Source organism: Felis catus, chromosome C2 (assembly GCF_018350175.1).
Source record: "Felis catus isolate Fca126 chromosome C2, F.catus_Fca126_mat1.0, whole genome shotgun sequence".
Lineage (NCBI taxonomy): Eukaryota > Metazoa > Chordata > Mammalia > Carnivora > Felidae > Felis > Felis catus.
The window spans coordinates 120704822-120725472 of NC_058376.1; the positions used below are offsets into that span (position 1 = coordinate 120704822).

The following is a 20651-nucleotide window of genomic DNA, read 5'->3' on the forward strand; positions in this document are numbered from 1 at the left end:
CAAAATGTGATCTTATTTGTAGACAGGGTCTTTACAAAGGTAATCAAGTAACAATGAGACATTAAGGTGGGCCTAAATCCAATATAATTAGTGTTTTTATAACAACGTGGGGGGTAGTGTGGAGACAGGTACACATGCAGGGAGAATACTCTCTGAACATGAAGGTGGCCATCTACAAGCCAGTAACAGAGGCCTGGAACAATCCATCCTTCAGAGTCCTCAGAATAAATGAATCATACCAATACCTTGACTTTGGATTCATAGGCTACAGAACTGTAAGACAATAAATTTCTGTTAAGTCATCCAGTGTGGTATCTTATTATGACAGCCCTAAGCAAAATAATGCAGGACGTAACAGAAAGAACTACAAAACTTGAAGATATATCAATAGAGATTATGCAAGCCAAGGAACAAAGAGAAAAAAAAAAAGAATGAAGAAAAATGAACAGAAATCCACAGAGATATGTAATACTTTTAAGTACAACAACATACTCATAATGGGTATACCAGGACACAAGAAAAAGAAGAAAAAAAGTTTTGAAAAAAAAAATGGCTAACAACTTACCAAAATTTACCAAGCACTGAAAAACAACAACTTGCATGTCTAAGAAACTCAACAAATTCTGAGAAGGATGTATACAAAGAGACTCAAACAGAAATATCATGATAAATATGCTGAAAGTCAAAGGCAAGGAGAAAAATTGGAAAACAACAAGAGGAAAATGATGAGGCATTTACAAGGGAACCCCAATAAGGCTAACAGCAGACTTCTCAGTAGAAACAATAGAGGAAGCATTCAATATTCAAAACACTCAAAAAAAAACCTATCAAAAATACTATAACCACCCAAATTATTCTTTAAAAGTAAAAGCAAAATAAGAACTTTACCTGAAAAACAAAAACTGATTAAATATGTTCCTAGCAGACCTGCCTTAGAAGAAATACTAAAGAAAGCTCTTAAAAGCAAGTGATCCCAGATGGGTAATACAAGTCCACATGAACAAAGAGCACCAGCAAAATTATATAATTATAAAAGACACTATAAATACAGATTTTTCTCTGTTAACTGATTTTAAAAAGCAATTATATAAAATAATAATGTGCTGTTTGGCCTATGATAACAGAGAAATGTAATACATGTGTAATGTATTCACCAACAGCAGCACAAAATAAGTGATCAGGACTACAGCTATAATAGACTAAGGAAATGATGACAGTAAAATAATAATTATAACAATACACTGTTGGGTTTATAACATTAATAGATGAAATATGTATAACAATAATACAATTAAAGGGATAGAAAAGAGACTACATATATATATATATACACACACACATATATAGCATTCCATATATTAGAATTAAGCTAGTATAAATCTGAAGCTGATTCTGATAAGATGCATATGATTAGCTCTGGGGCAACCAGTAAAAAAAAACAAACAAACCTGAAAACATATAATAAATAATTCATTAATAATATTAAAATGCTACATTACAAAATATACACTCATGGTGCCTCGTGGCTCAGTCAACTGAGCACCCGACTCTTGATTTCAGCTCAGGTCATGATCTCATGGTGCATGAGATCGAGCCCCATGCTGGGCTGAGTGCTGACAGCACAGAGCCTACTTGGGATATCCTCTCTCCCTCTCTCTCTCTGCCCCTCTTCCATTCTCTTTCTCACTCTAAAATAAATAAGTAGGGGCACCTGGACGACTCAGTCGGTTAAGTGTATGACTTTGGCTCAAGTCATGATCTCATGATTTATGAGTTTGAGCCCCACATCAGGCTCTATGCAGATAGCTCAGAGCCTGGAGCTGGCTTCCTATTCTGTGTCTGTCTCTCTCAGCCCCTCCCCTGTTTGTGCTCTTTCTCCCTCTCTCCCAAAAACAAATAAAAATTTAAAAAAACAAAAACAAAACTTTAAAATAAATAAATAAAATATACACTCAATGTAAAAGGAAGCACTAATGAAGGAATAGAGGAACAAGAAAGATATAAGACACATAGAAAACAAAAAAGGAGACATACAGAAAGCAAAAAGAGAAATGACATATGTGAATACAACTATGTTAATAATATTAAATGTGTATGGTTTAAATAATCGAATCAAAAGTAGAAGTTGTCAGACTAGATTTAAAAAAAAAGCATAATCTAACTATATGTTGTCTTAAGATTCAAAGATACAAATACATTGAAAGTAAAAGTCTGGAAAAAGACGTATCATGCAAACAGCAACCACAGGAAAGCTAGAGTAGCCATATTAACATCAGAGTTTAAAACAAAAAAAAAAACTGTTACTAGTGATAAGACAGACATTTTATAACGATAAAAGGTGAACCTTTTCAAGAAGGTATCACATTTATAAACATATTTGTAACAATAAGTACTAAAATTATGAAGAAAAAATGAACAGAAACGAAATAGACACTGAACGATAACAATTAGAAACTTTAATACCCCACTTTCAAAAATGGATAGAACAACCAGACAAAAGATATAAAGAAAGAGAAAAAGGAAAGAGAAAAATTAAACAAGACCATTAACCAACTAGACATCTACAGAACATTGCACCTGACAAGGATAAATTATATATTCTGATACATTCTGAGATTTAATATTCCTCTCCCAGAAATTGATACAATAAATGGATAGAAAACCAGTAGGGATAAGGAAGACTCAAATGCTATGAAAGAATATATGTTCAAACTGATATTTATTTACCCCAAAACAGCCAAATATGCATTATTTCAAAAGTACATAGAATATTCTCTATGTTAGACTACATAGTAGGCCATAGGACTAGTCTTAATACGTTTTTAAAAAAAAAAAAGAACAAAATCATAAAAAGTGCATTCTCCAAATTAAGCAATGGTATCTTAGCTATAATTTCAAAATTGAGATCAACTGGACTCCACCAAAATATAAGACTTCCATGCTTCAAAGTACACCATCCAGAAAGTAAAAATATAACTGACAGGATCTGAAAAAAGATTTACAAATCATGTATCTGATGAGGGACTTGTATCCAAAATATATAAAGAACTCTTACAATTCAGCCATAAAAAGGCAGATAACCAATTAAAAACTGGGAAAAGGATTTGAACAGACATCTCCAAAGAAGATAAGCAAATCCCACTAAGATGGTCAGCTTGAAAGATCTCACTTACATGAAATATACAGAATAGGCAAACCCACAAGAACAGAAAGTAAATTTAGTGGTTCCAGGGGCTGGGAGAGTAACTGCTAATGAGCATGGTGTTTCTTCTTGAAGTGATAAGATGTTCTGGAATTAGAAAATGATGGTCAATGTCCAACTCTGTGCATATTACAGAAGGGTGAATTTTATTATATATGAATTATACTTCAATAAAGTTATTTACAAATTACAGTAGGGGCACCTGGGTGGCTCAATAGGTTAAGCATCCGACTTCAGCTCAGGTCATGATCTCGCAGTTCGTGAGTTCGAGCCCCATGTCAGGCTCTGTGCTCAGAGCTCAGAGCCTGGAGCCTACTTCAGATTCTGTCTCTCTCTATTTCTCTCTGCCCCTCCCCCACTCATGCTCTGTCTCTGTCTCTGTCTCTCTCTCTCAAAAATAAACATTAAAAAAATGTTTTTTTTAAATACGGTATATTCTCTAATCAATTAATTACATTAGAAATTAAATTAGAAGTCACCAGTAGTGGCACAAAAACAGACACATAGACCAATGGAATAGAATAGAAACCCCAGAACTAGACCCACAAACGTATGGCCAACTCATCTTTGACAAAGCAGGAAAGAACATCCAATGGAAAAAAGACAGCCTCTTTAACAAATGGTGCTGGGAGAACTGGACAGCAACATGCAGAAGGTTGAAACTAGACCACTTTCTCACACCATTCACAAAAATAAACTCAAAATGGATAAAGGACCTAAATGTGAGACAGGAAACCATCAAAACCTTAGAGGAGAAAGCAGGAAAAGACCTCTCTGACCTCAGCTGTAGCAATCTCTTACTCGACACATCCCCAAAGGCAAGGGAATTAAAAGCAAAAGTGAATTACTGGGACCTTATGAAGATAAAAAGCTTCTGCACAGCAAAGGAAACAACCAACAAAACTAAAAGGCAACCAATGGAATGGGAAAAGATATTTGCAAATGACATATCGGACAAAGGGCTAGTATCCAAAATCTATAAAGAGCTCACCAAACTCCACACCCGAAAAACAAATAACCCAGTGAAGAAATGGGCAGAAAACATGAATAGACACTTCTCGAAAGAAGACATCCGGATGGCCAACAGGCACATGAAAAGATGTTCAGCGTCACTCCTTATCAGGGAAATACAAATCAAAACCACACTCAGGTATCACCTCACACCAGTCAGAGTGGCCAAAATGAACAAATCAGGAGACTATAGATGCTGGAGAGGATGTGGAGAAACGGGAACCCTCTTGCACTGTTGGTGGGAATGCAAATTGGTGCAGCCGCTCTGGAAAGCAGTGTGGAGGTTCCTCAGAAAATTAAAAATAGACCTACCCTATGACCCAGCAATAGCACTGCTAGGAATTTATCCAAGGGATACAGGAGTACTGATATATAGGGCCACTTGTACCCCAATGTTCATAGCAGCACTCTCAACAATAGCCAAATTATGGAAAGAGCCTAAATGTCCATCAACGGATGAATGGATAAAGAAATTGTGGTTTATATACACAATGGAATATTACGTGGCAATGAGAAAAAAATGAAATATGGCCTTTTGTAGCAACGTGGATGGAACTGGAGAGTGTGATGCTAAGTGAAATAAGCCATACAGAGAAAGACAGAGACCATATGGTTTCACTCTTATGTGGATCCTGAGACACTTAACAGGAACCCATGGGGGAGGGGAAGAAAAAAAAAAAAAAAAGAGGTTAGAGTGGGAGAGAGCCAAAGCATAAGAGACTGTTAAAAACTGAGAACAAACTGAGGGTTGATGGGGGGTGGGAGGGAGGAGAGGGTGGGTGATGGGTATTGAGGAGGGCACCTTTTGGGATTAGCACTGGGTGTTGTATGGAAACCAATTTGTCAATAAATTTCATTTATATATAAAAAAAAAAAAAAAAAAGTCGTCACCAGTAGAACGAAATCTGGGAAATCCCCAAATATGTTCAAGTACAACAATACACTTTAAAATAACCCAGGGGGCACCTGGGTGGCTCAGTTGATTAATTGTCCTACTCTTGGTTTTGGCTCAGGTCATAATCTCATGGGTTCCTGAGATCAAGCCCCACATGGGGCTCTGCACTGACAGAAAGAAGCCTGCTTGGGAGTCTCTCCCTCCTTCTTTCTCTGCCCCTTCCCCGCTTGCATGTGCTAGCTCTCTTTCTCTCTCAAGATAAATAAATAAACATTTAAATAAATAAAATAGATAAATAAACAAATAAATAGACGATGAATGAAAAGAATGAAAAGACAAGGCACAGGCTGAGAGAAATATTTGCAAAAAATATATCTGATAATGGACTCTGTATATAAAGTATACAAAGAACACTTAAAACTCAATAATAAGAAAACAAACAACACAATTAAAAAATAAGCAACAAGGGCGCCTGGGTGGCTCAGTCGGTTAAGCGTCTGACTTTGGCTCAGGTGGTGATCCCACGGTTTGTGGGTTTGAGCCCCACATCGAGCTCTGTGCTGACAGCTCGGAGCCTGGAGCCTGCTTCAGATTCTGTGTCTCCCTCTCTCTCTGCCCCTCCCCCATTCATGCTCTGCCTCTCAATCTCTCTCTCTTAAAAATAAATAAACATTAAAAACATTAAAAAATAAATAAAAAAATAAGCAACAGATCTGAACAGACAACTCACAAAAGAAGATATACAGATGGCAAATAAGCATATAAAGAGATGTACAACATCATATGTCACTAGGGAACTGCAATTAAAGCAACAATGAGTTCCATTACATACCAATTAGAAAGGCTAAAATCCAAACCCTAACAATATCAAATGCTGGTAAGGATGTGGAGCAACATCAACTCTCATTCTTTGTTGGTAGGAATGCTGAATGGTGTGGGTACTTTGGAAGATAGTTTCTTGTAAAAGTAAACATATTCTTACCGTATGATCCAGCAATCACACTTCTTGGTATTTATCTAATGAATTGAAAACTATGTCCACACAAAAACCTGTACATGAATGTTTCTAACAGCTTTATTCATAACTGCCAAAATTTGGAAGCAATTAAGATGTCTTTCAGTAGGTGAATGGACAAACTGCAGAAAATTCATATAAAAAATATTGTTCAATATTAAAAAGATATGCACTGTCAAGCCATGAAAACATGTGAGGGAAACTTACATGAGGGCAACTTACGTGTATGACTAAGTGAAAGAATCCAATGTGAAAAGGCTACATACTATATATGACTCCAATTATATGACATTACAGAAAAGTTAAAACCATTGAGACAATTAAAAAAAAAAAATCAGTGGTTGCCAGGGGTTTGAGGTGATGCAGGGACAAATAGGTGTAATGTAGGGGATTTTTAGGGTAGTAAAACTATTTTCTATGAAACTATGAATGGTGGCTACATGTCCTTATACATTCGTCAAAACCTTTGGAATGTACAACACCAAGAGTGAACCCTAATTATCTGGGTGATAATTATGGGTCAATGTTTGTTCATCTATTGAATCAAAGATATCACACAAGTGAGGAATGCTGATCTTCAGGAAGCTGGGGAGGGAGTGAATTTGGTAGTATGTAGGAACTCTGTACTTTCTGCTCAGTTTTGTTAAACCTAAAACTTCTCTTAAAAAGGAAGTATAATAATAATAATAATATTAATAATCAAAGAAATCACAAAATAATTAGAAAATATCTTGAACATACTTACATTAAAAATAAAGAAAATCTAAAATCAATAAGCTAAATTCTAACTTAAGAAGCTAGAAAAAGAAGAGCAAATCAAACCCAAAATAAATAGAAAGAGATAATAAAAATCCAAGCAGAAGCAATAAAAAAGAAAAACAGCAGAGAAGAATGAAATTAATGTTTCTTGGAAGAGATCAATAAAACTGACAAGCCTTTAGGTAGATTAGGAATCAGCAAACTCATTCTGTAAATGGCTTGATAATAACCATTTTAGGCTTTGAGAACTACTCAACTCTACTGTTATATAGTGATAGCAGCAACAGACAATAAATTAACGAATGGTTGGCTATATCTCAATTTATAAAAACTGTTGGTGGGCTGGATTTGACCTGAAGACTGTAGCTGGGCAATTTCTGGGCTATAATGACCAATAAAAAAAGAGAAGACACAAATAAGAAAATAAAAAGAGATCCTACAGAAAGGAAAAATATTAAAGGAATATGAGCAACTTTATGCCAAATTAGACAACATAGATGGAATGGAAAAATTCCTAGTCCATCACAAACTATCAAACAGATTCAAGAATAAGCAGAAAATCCAAAGAACCCTATATTAAGAAAATTGACTTAGAAATTAAAAGCCATCCTGCCAAGAAGGAATCTAGATCCAAATGGCTTCACTGATGAATTCTATCAAACATGTAAGGAAGGAACAAATAGTGTCTGTCCTAAACAATACTGTGTCAGAAAATAGAGTAGGTGGAAACATTTCAAAACTTATTTTATGAGACCAGTGTTCTCCTGATGTCAAAGCAACACAAGACATAGGAAAAAGATGTTATAGAACACTATCCTTCATGAACATGCACACAAAAATACTTAACATATTAGCACAATGAATTCAGTAACCCCTAAGATGTATTATATAACACAACCAAGTGGAGTTTATCCCAGGAATGCAAGGTTAGTTTGACATCTGAACATAAATTAATATAATACATCATATAAATAGAATAAAGAACAAATACCATATGAGCAACTTAATAGATGCAAAAAAGCATTTGGCAAAAATCCCAAATCAATTCTTGACTTAAAAAAAAAAACCCTCAAAAACTAGAAATATAAAGGAATTTACTTATTCTTATAAAGGAAATCAATGAAAAACTTATAGCTAACATCATACTTAATGTTAAAAGACTGAATTCTTTTCCAAATAGAAAGTCCAGAAAAGGCAAGGATATTCAGTCTTACTTACATTCAACATCACCCTGGATAATAAAGCAAGAAAATGTGAGTGTAATAAAGCAAGAAAAATGAAGGCCCAAAGACTGGAAAAGAAGTAAAACTATCTCTATTTACAGATGATATAATCTTATATGTAAAAAATCCTTGGGAATCTAAAAAGCAAGCAAACAAACAAACAAAACACCCTATTAGAACTAATGAGTTTAGTGACATCACAAGATACAAAACCTGTATACAAAAAAATCTGTTTTATTTCTATATACTAGCAATGAACCATCTGCAAATGAAAGTAAGAAAGCAACTCATGTGCAGTATTATCAAAACAGATAAAATACTTACGAATGAATTGTAAACAAGAAGTATAAGACCTATACATTGAAGACTAGAAAACACTGCTGAGTAATTAGGAAGATCTAATAAAATGGAGAGATATACCATGTTCACAGTTTGAATGATTTAATATTATTAACACAGCAATTCTCTTCAAATTGGTTTAATGCAACTTCTCTTAAAAATTTGGGGTGCCTGGCTGGCTTAGTCAGTAGAGCACATGACTTTTAATCTCAGAGTTGTGAGTTTGAGCCCCACGTTGGGTGTGGATTCTACTTAAAAAAAAAAAAATTCAAGCAAGTATTTTTATAAAAAATGATAATTCATTCTAAGCTTTATCTACAAATGCAAAGGACACAGTATAACCAAAAATATTAAAAAAAACATAAAAGATGAAAGACATTACCTGATTTTATTTCATCTTACTTTATTTTATTTTGTTTTGTTTCAAGTTTTAATTTAAATTCCAGTTAGTTAACATATAGTGTAATATTAGTTTCAGGAGTAGAAGTTAGTGATTCATCACTTACATATAATAAACACCCAGCGCTCATTACAAGCGTCCTCCTTAACACCCATCTCCCATTTTACCCATCCCCCCGCCAACCTCCTCTCTGGCAACCCTCAGTATGTTCTCTATAGTTAAGAGTCTGTTTTATGGTTTCCTTTCTCTTTTCTTTCTCTAAAAGATTTCAGAACAAAGCGTCTTCCCCACCTCAAACGAAGCCAGGCTCAGTGTTCTCTCCAGCTCCAACTCCTCTACCCTCAGCTGCTTCAACTACACACCTATCTAACAAGCATACAATCTGGAAATATTTATATTTAATATTAATAAAGGATTTCAAAACTAGAAGAGGCCTTAGAGATCATTTCTGTTGGTCATCTTATAGACTAGTCATTTTAAAACTAAAAAGTAAATGATAAAGCCACAGCTATCAACCTGATCTTATCAAAAAGAAACACAGATCTCACTGTAAATCAACTTGAAAATAGAAAAATTTTTCAGCTCAACCTCTGCAAATAAACATTAAATTGATTCCCAGGAGACTTTCTCAATTTATGGATTGTCGCTATCTGTCAATCTACCAAAGATCTGTTCTTAAGGTAAGGAAGAAGTAAGGGTGAATACTTTGCAGCTTTAAAGCTAATTTCATATACTGTAAAAACAGCTTGTCAACAGGTTTCTTAGGACTTCGAGACCACATTTCCACAGTAAATATTATATGTGATACAATTTCAACTATATTTGATTACTACATAGATGATTTATATATAGGCTTATGCTGAAAATTAGATCTCAAGTCTAGCCCAGAACCTTATACAACATGCCCATGTATGTGATCTTGCTCAACCTGTCCAAAATGGGATACTTTCTTGTTCATTTTCTCCTCAGTTGTTCTCAACATTTTGACTGGGGATAATGGGAAGAGAAAAAAACTTGCATACTGTGTGAAAGGGGAAGTAAGAGGCATAATAAGTTAAATATTTAGTCAGACAGAAAATATTTATTTCCTTATAAATAAGAAGGGGTATCTCCACCCCTTCCATTATTTGAAAATTCTCTTAGATTAATAAACTCTGCTTTCAAAAAGCAAATAGTGTATTCAAGCCCCACCAGTAGAAGTATGAGGTAAACCTTTCATAATTTGAAGGATTTTGCTAATTATTCATCACTTAGTAAACATTTTTTAAAAATGTAAAACTCATACTAAGCAAAAGAACTAGAAGTTTAGCTTTTATAAGGCATCCCAATTTCTTAAAAGCTGCATAGAAAGATAAACAACAAAAATTTCACTGACATACCTTACTGTATCACACACCTATTCATCAAAACCTTAACTTTCTAACCTGGAATGTCGGAGGCTGTCCTTTTTGTTTTTTGCAGAGCACAATGTGCATTCACAGCCAACTGCATGGGGCTTGGGTAGAGATACATCCTGTTTTAACAGCATTGTAAGAATTTCATAGTTGTTACGATGAGCAGCTAAAATGACAGGTGCAACATCCATAGTTGTTGAATACTCAGGATTCTGAATTCGCTCCATTAGTTTCTGAAAAATATTTATATAAATGTCCAAAATTATTATTTATGACTGCAAAACAACACATTTATTTGAAAATGAAATGAAAAAAATCAGAATGCACAAAGAATGTAAGAATTATATTAAGAAATATGATAACATTTTACCAGGACTAAATTTTTTTTGAAACCTGAAAACTCAATTTTAATTAATAAATACAATAAATCATGACAGTCAAAAATCTTCAATAGGATACATTCATACATCTAGAGTTCTATTTTTGTAACAAAGAAGTGAAGATACCTAGAGAAATACTTTAGAAAAAAGTGTTTAATTTTCACAAGATTATGGAAACATGCATGACAATGATAACAAGAATCTTAGAAAAAGAATATAAAGGAAAAACAGAAATGTTAAAAATAGGCAGAGTATAAATGCATGAGAAAAATTTTAAAAATTCCACCTCTATGGCAAATCTTGCCACATTGATAGCAGTGAAGCTGCCTGAAAGGGATAAGTAAATAGGAAGCACTCTTCATTTTGTAGAATTCTCTACATATTCCCAATCAATACCTATACTACTTCCTGTTACAAAGGCACGAAAACACTAACAATCCTAACTACTATTAATGAGTCACTCCTGAAACTGTTAGGCACTTTACATTTATCACCTCATTTCATCCCCATATTAGCCTGCAAAATTGAGCATTATAATCCCCATGAAGAAACTGAGGCTCAGAGAAGTTAATGTGCCCAAGCTATGCAACAGAGTGGCAAAATGCAGATCAGAACTCAGGTCTGTATTACACTGGAGCTTTCTTTTATGAATAGTTTCTTTCTGCTTTCACTACATGGGCTCAGGGGCCTGGTGATGGCATGACATGAAAAAAGAAACTATGTAAATAAAGAATCAGGGTTAAATAAAATGGTTGATTATTTTATGACTATTGCATACTCTTCCCAATACTTCTCACTTTTTCACACACATTTCCGGGTGATATGTTTATTCCATTGCATAAGCTTATCAAGTTCACAGAATTTTTTTGGTAATTTTTATTAATATCATAAAAGTAATACATACACATTATAAAATATCCGAACAATATAGAAAAGCAGAAAGAATAAAAATTCCCATATTCCTCCAAAGCAACAAACATTTTATAGTATCTCCTTCTAGACCTCTATTATACCTCCTTTTAGGGACATCTTTGATATAAGTGATTTGGCATCAATGATTAAAAACAATGGTCCTTGGGGCACCTGGAGTGCTCAGTCTGTTGAGCATCTGACTTCGGCTCAGGTCATGATCTCACGGTTCGGTTGGTGAGTTCGAGCCCTGCATTGGGCTCTGTGCTGACAGCTTGGAGCCTGGACCGTGTTTCTGCATTCTGTGTCTCCCTCTCTCTGCCCCTCCCCTGTTCACTGTCTCTCTCTCTCTCTCAAAAATAAGAAATAAAACATTAAACAAAACAAAACAAAACAATGGTCCTTAATATTTTGAACTCCAAGGACCCTTCTAATAATCTCATAAAGCTACAGCCCAGGGGCTCCATGATGATTCAGCCAGTTGTCTGACTATTGGTTTCCACTCAGGTCATAATCTCACGGTTCATGGGGTTGAGACCTGCATCAGGCTCCATGCTGACAGCATGGACCCTGCTTGGGATTCTCTCTCTCTCCCTTTCTCTCTGTCCCTCCCCCATTTGAACTCTCTCTCTCTCACCCTCTGTTAAAAAAAAAAGGGGGGGGGGCAAAAAAAAGCTACAGCCCAGAATTTCTGGGAAATAAAATTTGTGTATTTAGAATTTAGTATGCAATTTAAGAAAATTCATAGATCTATGCTCAAGATATTTTATTTTCTTTAAACAACCTACCACAAACATCTTTATGAATACAGCTTTTTTGAAATTTAGGATAAAGTCATTAACCACAGAACCCCTGAAGTCGAATAATAGGTCTCAAGGCCATGAACAGTTTTGAAGCTTTTGATATATATTACCAAAATTCTTTTCATATTTTACACTGCCAATAATATAGGAATGTACCCTTTTCACACTTTAGCTAGGCAGCACTAGGCATGGTCATTCCCAATTTATAACACACACAAAAAAAAACTACCATGAAATATTAATTTACTTTACTAGTTAAATTTTACTATTTTTTGACATACTTAAGCTGTTTTCCTCTTCTTTTATGAATAGTTTCTTTACGTACTTCCCATTTATTTATTGGGGACTTTAAATTAATGAATTTATTTAAAAATAAGAAAGAAGTCTAAAAATTTAGCCCTTTCTCTCCTTATTACTAGTTATAGAGAAGAAAATTATATTTATTCTCTTAAAAGAAAAATGTCCTCAGTTTTCCTATAAAACATACTTAACATGAAAAACATTATTAGAAGATTAAAATTCATAATTTAATTGCTCATTATATAATCTACATACTACCAAAAAAACACCCCACCTGTATTACAAAGTCAAAATTTATCAATAGACAATTTTGATAAGCCAAGAATACAGAATGAATTCACTGAAATGATTAAAAAAAAAAAAGTGTATAAAAATATTTGACACTGCCTGTCAAAAAGTATTAGGGCTGTTAAAATGTGATCCTGCCCTCACTGGAAGTACTCAAGCAAAGGCTGGATAAGCCTTTCGGTTACAGATGAAGTACAAAGTGTTTTTCACTGAGTACAACTCAAGATTCAACTGACAGCGGTAATGGTGATAAAAGAATGCCAGTCAGCTGCTCCAGTACCCTGGCAGGTTATACCCCTACTCCCTGCCAAAAAAGTAAAGGGGTTAAAAGGCTAGAAAGTGGAATAAGTATACCAAAATATAATCATGACTGCAAGACAGGTGACAGAAAATTGAATAGGAGTCTAGATATTTCTGACCCTTTGGACAGGGGCTGTATTCTTGGCCTTTTTTTCTCTGCTCCTGTTGGTCTCTCGCCACAACTTAAACTAGTTGGTACACTCCTCTGGAGAAAGTCATGCTTACACAAACTTTGTAATATCTAAATGAAAGTAAAATATTTCAGTTAATATGTGATAAAGTATGCAATTTAGCAGAGTTTCTCATTGTTCTCAGATAATGGCAGATAATCTGTAACCAAGTTATAATTCTTTTGTAAAACAATATTTTTCTGAGTATAGCCAGTTTACACAACCAGCAATTATTTAAACTGCTTGTCTTACTACCTCCTCACCAATAATGAAGGTTGTAATTGCTAAATTTTGATATATAACAAATATATCATTTTTAAAGTAGAATTTGATTAGTGGCTATCTTCCTAATTATAAAAGCAATAAAGAAAAAAGGAGTAACACAAAAAATACCCTTAATTTAGCAATGAGATGACTGCTGTGAGGTAACATTTTGCTACATTTCATAGTTCCTTGTCTGTGCATGTTTTTAACTTTGGACTATATATTGTATGTCCAGTTTACTATTCTCATTTTTTGACTTCTTATGTGATATTTGTTCAGGTTTGTATATATTCTTTGAAAAATACCATTTTAATATATATGTAATTATTACTATTTCCCATCTTTTATTTGGGGGTGTTTAAATTGTGTCATATGGTTTTTTCATTGCTACAAATAAGATCACAATTAACATTTTTGTCCACATTTCTGACCAGCTTCTGGAGGAGGAAGCACTAAAAAATATGAGCATCTTTCTTGTTTATGACACATTCTGCCAAACTGCTTCCCAAAATACCCTCCCTACCAATTGTGTGTGAGACTGTACTACTCCCTTGCAATCAATGATCATTATTTTTAAAAATGTTTGCTAATTTGACAAGCAAAAATTAGTATTTCATGTGTTATTAGTAGTAACTTTTAATCTTTTTCTGAGATGTTTTTCATGTCCTTTTCTCATCTTGATATTTTTCATCAATTTGTCAATTATTAAGATTAATTTGTGATATATAGGAAATATATTTTCCAATTATCCATCTGCTTTCTAAATTTTTTCAATGTCTGAATTTCAGAAATCTAACTTCTATACAGCCAATGGTTGTGCCATTGCTTTTTATGATTTTTGTCCTTTGCTTTTAAGTTTACAAAGTCTTTCCACTCCTAATCACTTAAATATTCACCTACATTTTCTTCCAGTTTTATGGTTTCACTGTATATATTTAATTCGTAAATCCATCTGGAAACTAACCTGAATTTTCAACTTAATCTATAGAATGTTCACAACTAAAAATACTGATCCACACTGACAAAGTTATGGAAATATCACTAATTTTAAAAAGGTTTCCTGAAAGCAATATTAATTATTCTTCAAAGTGTCTACTTACTTTAAGGCAATACCTTACAGTAAAAAAAACTATTTCTTTAGAACAAAATAAATTTGGGGGAAGAAAAAAATGGCAATGGGGCAGATCTATTTTGGTTTAAAAATCCAAATTAATAAATATTTAAGAGTACTAACTACTATAGTTGGTCTTGATGATCGTTTTGGTCGATGATTAAGTAGTATATCAACAGCTCCCACTACTTCAGAGTCGATTGCCACCAAAAGTGCATCTGCGGACTTCAAAAAAAAAAAAAAGGTTAAAAATGAAAATGGAGGATAAAAAGGTAAACTATTTATTTTTACTAATTCCTAAATAAAACTCTTTAAATTTAAACTGTATTATATACAGTAATATTAAATATTTAAAAATTTAGACTATCCAAATAAATAGTACATTTGCTGGCCTTAGCAGTACTTTTGTGTACCACAACACACACAAATTTCTGTCCTGGTTTCATTGCATAAACCGGTGAAATAATAAATGCTTGAAGAGAAGGGTTTATTAATGGATCCATGCCATATTTAAAGTTGAAAATTTTTTTCAAGATCTTTACTTTTGAACTTTGAACCAAAAGAATCTTAACATTCCAGATGTATTAAAGAAATTGCCAAGGACTATTACTACTGGTACAGGGTATGTTCAGTCTAATAAAAATTATCATCAATGCAACCATGAGGATAAGGGGAGCCCTCTGTTCTCAACTTTAAAACATACATGGCTGACTGAAATGGTACAAATTTGACATTGATATTAGCAATCTTATCAAGTAAAAGCCACAAAAAACTAGGCCACCAATGTCCTTAGAGACAAAATGGAGAAGTGACTTTATAGTTTTAAAAATCCCAAACTATAGTTCATTTTGAAACTCCAACTTTGACTGGAAGAAAAAGTAAATAGAAGCTGAGAATAGGGACTTTCCAACACTGCAACAAAGTCTACAGTCCTATTATTATACTTGGCAACTGTGACATCAGGTTTCTGTGTTTCTTTTTGTTTTGTTTTGTTTTGTTTTCTTAAAGAAAGCTATAAAGGGAGAAGGGAAACACGGGGATAAATAATGTTTTAATCTTAAAAAATGACCCGATTATTTTCAATTTGTACACTTGAAAAACTGTCATAGTCTTTGACAACCATCTATATCAACATCCTCTCTCTTTTGAAAATGAAACTCTATCAGATCTTTAGTATTCTTTGTAGCTGAAAAGAATAAAACTCTCATTCACTTTCTCTAGATGTCAAAAATAGGACTAAAAATGGAAGACTTTATTTGGATATCTAAAAATAGGACTAAGCACACTAAAGAAAGAATTGGGGGCCACATTCAATCATTAGGAACTGCCTATATATTGCCACAGGAAAAACCCCCCACTCTAATGAGAAATGTAATTATTTTATCCCTTAAAACTTTTAGGGTTCACTGGGCTGTAGCCTATTCTTTGAATTTAGCATCATTCTTCTTCTACTTTGCAAACATTTCTCTTCAGTTTTTACCATACTTGGTCAGGTGAAGCAAACAAAAAGAATTATGTATTCATTACTACTAAACATTTCACTTATGATTAATTTTAACCTATAAAGCTAATTATAGTAATGGCACTGCTCTTCAAGTCAAAGCACCAGTCAACTCCAACTATCTGAAACATAGCCATGGATCCAACTGCAAATTTCCAAAATAACTATATTGAGCTGTCACAAACTAACTTCATGGGCATTATTTCCCAGGAGGAATTGCCTCAACCATACTGACTTAAGAGTTGTCTATAAATGAAGGAAAACTGGCTTTCCCAAGTATTCTCCAAGTCTTTACTGAATAAGGAAACAGCTAGGTTAAAACTAACAAAGTAGAAAGAAGTGAAAAAATTGCTAAAAGCTGACCAATGAAAAGATAAAATATCAATATAGCAAAATCGCTATCAATACAGAGCAGTCTGAAGCCATATAATGTAAGGACAAACATGTTAATATTTTCAGATTATATAAAGCAAAATAAAACAATTATATTCTCAACGATTCCCACTTATGATGGTAAAGTTAAATTATATTCAGATACACTATTTTGTGAAGAATAAAGAAAGATTCATGTTAAATCTTTCAATGCTTAAAAGGATAAGCTTCAGGAATAAAAACTATTTGTGTAAAAAAAATCGTGTAAATAAGGAGTTACGATTAACTTATTCTGCACAAATCATATTTATTTGATAAATCAAAGGAAGTTCTGAATGAAAAAGTTTCAAATAATGTTTAAAATATTGTTAGGACAAAAGGTCATTAGTTTTGCTTCCCAATTTCTCACAAATATTTGACCATCCCTCCCTTATACCAATGTATTCAATATGTATACTTATTATGTATTAACGAGGGTGCTTGCTATATTCCTTCCCATCTCAGAATGTCTTTTCAACAATTCCCATACTCTTTCCCCTAAGCTCAAAGTAAGAAGCTTCTTATTTTCTTTCCAAAGCTGTTTTCCACCTTGGTATTCTATTTAATGTTTTTCTTCTATAGGCACTTGGTCCTTCATTTACAGAAAAAACAGTCCTAGCTCCCATCTCCCAAAACATGAAATACTTCCTCACTCTTGCTAAGCTGATCCTGTCTTTTCTTTTCACCACTCAAGTTTTCTTTCTCTCAATCTGTCAAATTTCTCAAACCCATGCATATCATGTTCTCTAACTCTACTGATGCCAGTTTCAAAATCCAGGGCCTTTTCTACTCCCTCATTTTCTTTGATTTCTAAGCAACACATTAAAACTCTTTCTTTGGTGTTCACAATGCTGCACTACCCCAAACTCCTTTAATGGAACCCTTTCCTTCTATTGCCTTTATTAGCATAGATGTTCCCTGAGAAAGAATCAGCACGAGCCCTTTGCTCTCCTCGGTAATTTCATCCACTTTCATGATGCAGGTGATCATCCCATGTCCATGACTGCTCTATCTCTCCAGCCTGACCTCTTCCTAGAGATTTAATCTTCATGTGTAACTGTGTATTGGAGACTGCCTGATACCCCCCAAATAAATAGGACTAAAACCAGAATTCACATTTCTCTGCCCCACGCTTGACTTAACTTCTTTCATCCTTCTCCCAGACACCTATGTTTAACATTTCCAAATCATCCTAGACTTTTTAAATTCTCCCCTCCAAATTTAAATACTAAGTTCTATCAACTCTTCCTTCATAACATCTTTCACATCTGCCATTTTTCCTCCTATTCTTGTAGCTACTATTCTAGTTCAGGCTTTAACCTCTTCATATCTGGATTACTGTAAAAACTGTTCACCCAACCTATGGCCTTCCCCACTTTCCATTTTTTAATCTATACTGAACACAGCCACTAGAATGGTTTTCCTAAAATATTACTGGACACATCACATTCTTCCTCAAAAATCATTTAATGACCCCACTATCTATACACCCAAATTCCTTAGCCTGGCATTCAGGCCCTTTTCATTAGTTTTGTTTTAGTTATTTTTCCAGATATTTCCCACTACCATCCAGCCCAAATAATTTCCTCAGAAGGCTATATTATCCATTGTCTCAAAAATATACATTGCATGTGCTTTTGTTTACATCCTTTTCCACATCTCCTATTCCAGAGCTATCTGTACATTTTTGAGAGTAGTTTCAGTAGTAGGTAAAAGCATGGACCCTGGAGCCAGAACCTGGGTTCAAATTCCAAGTCTGCCATTTGTGTTGTACCTTTGGGCATGTTACTTAACCTTTTTGTATACTGGTTCTCTGCACTATAATATGGAAATAATAATAGTACCTATCTCATAGGGCTGTGGTGAGGACTAAAGAAGTGAATATATTTAAGATTCCTAGCATACAATAGCACTACATAAATATTGGTAATTATTAATGTTTGAAAGCTGAGCTCAAGTGACACACTTCCATGAAACCTTGATAGCAGATACACAGTGACTTTCTCTTTTCTATGTTTCCAAAACATCTGTTGTAAAGCACAAAAGTTTAACCATAAAACATGGTTTTTCAATAGTAACGTTATTGACATTTGGGGCCCGATAATTCTTTGTTGTGGGGCTGTCTTGTGCACTGCAGGATGTTTAGCAGTATCCCTACCCTCCACCTACCACATGCCAGTGGTGGTCCATCCACCAGTTGAGAAACCAAAAATGTCTCCAGATATTATCAAATGTCCCCTGGAGAGCAAAATTGTCCAGTTGAGAGCCACTAGCATAACGCAAGATAAAATACATAATAGCACTTTTTAACCTCAAAGTAATACACAAGGGTCAAGTATTATAATACACTCAGTACTTATCAAATACACTTCTGCATTATTTAACTGATTAGAAATTCATATGTACAGTTGAAAAATACAGGGGTTAGGTAGGGGTGTCCACCCCCCACATACTCAAAAATCTGCATATAACTTTTGACTCCCCCAAAATTCAATTACTAATAGCATGTTGACCAAAGCCTCACCAATAACAGTCAATTAACATATATTTTGCATGTTATGTGTATTATATACTGTATTCTAACAATAAAATAAGCTAGAAAAAAGAACGTTATTAAGAAAATCATAAGGTAAAGAAAATACATTTACAGTACTACACTGTAAAAAATCCACATATAAATGGACCCACGCAGTTCAAATTTGTATTGTTCAAGGATCAACTATACTTTCATTGTCCAATTAGTTTTAATATCCTTTAGTACAGACCTCATGTTTTACTTATTCATTTCCACAATCACACCCAACCAAAGGCTTTGGACATCTGTTGATTGATAGGTAAGACGGAGATAACCTGAGACAGAACACAGTGAACTGGAAAGAGCATGGGATTTGCAGTCAGAAGATCAGGTTCAAATCTTGGCTTTCCTCTCACTCACTTTAGAACTTTGGGCAATTCATTAAAGTCTATGAGCCTCAGTTTTCCGGTCTATAAAATATAACAGCTATACAGGCTGGCTATGATGTTCAAATGTGATCAGGAACCATGTATACTGCAGAATTATTATATACACAGGATCATGTATGTAAAAAGATAAAAATGATTATCATACTATAATACTTCTTTTATCCAGACTCATCAGGGTCCTTCTTTATAACTATTTTCTAGGTCACTGAAGCTTATGCCTTTAAGTGTTTCACTTTGAAATTTAAACTATTTTGATGGCAGCTTTCTGCTTTCAGAAGTACTATACATATTCTTCTTTCTTCCAAAACAATAGGTACTGAATATAATTTAACTTTTCCTCACTTATTCTGGGCCATTGTTATAAACACTGATTACCATCCCAACATACAACTTCTTCAGAGATTATCAGATATGTAATGCTTTTGACCTCTTTATTAAAGAGAGTCAGAGGTACTGTGCCCCATTTTGTTTTTCTGCAGCCCTCATGTCCCTTCTGTTGCCCCTCTAATTCTCTATGGATTAGAAGAGTAAGTATTATAAGTTTGTTAAAGTTGAAGGAGAGCTCCAGTACTCTATTGACTAAAGTTCATAAATGGAAAAATTCACGGCACCTACTGCTCAGAGATGTTTTTTTGTTACTTTCTGGTTCTCAGTGGTGTTCTAGATAACTGGAATTGCTGGGAAGGCAATTTCTTTTTCTACTCCAAATGTGCATGTACACAGAAAGTGCCATATATTGTAATGCATATGTATATATACACACAGTAAAAATACACATAAAACTTACTTATATTTTTTAAATTTTCTGTGAGTGCTTGCTGATGCCACTAAAACAAAAAGCCTCATTAATTTGAAGCTCCAACAGAGCAAACAATCATGCTATTTGAAAGAAAAAAGGAAGTGCAAGAATTCATGTGCTCCCATCATAAGCAAACCCAAAAGAAAAGGAAAATAATATTATTAAATTTCCTTCACAATCTCTTGACTGAATTCTTTCAAGACTTATATGCAT

At 34.0% G+C, this 20651-nt stretch overlaps 1 protein-coding gene across 8 annotated transcripts in view; it reads right to left on the bottom strand.

The window, feature by feature from the left end:
• TRPC1 (transient receptor potential cation channel subfamily C member 1) overlaps nucleotides 1-20651 on the bottom strand; it is a 66646-nt gene that overhangs the window by 30828 nt on the left and 15167 nt on the right. For 5 of the 8 annotated variants that reach the window (XM_006936359.5, XM_045037490.1, XM_023260497.2 and 2 more), the window contains 2 exons: nucleotides 14887-14988; nucleotides 10269-10471 (listed from right to left, as the gene is read on the bottom strand). In XM_006936359.5, coding sequence (XP_006936421.2) covers nucleotides 10269-10471; nucleotides 14887-14988 — 305 coding nt within the window. Of the gene's footprint in view, nucleotides 1-10268; nucleotides 10472-13337; nucleotides 13460-14886; nucleotides 14989-20651 lie in introns of those variants that run through there. The other 3 variants (XM_023260499.2, XM_023260500.2, XM_023260503.2) reach the window with 2 other exon arrangements.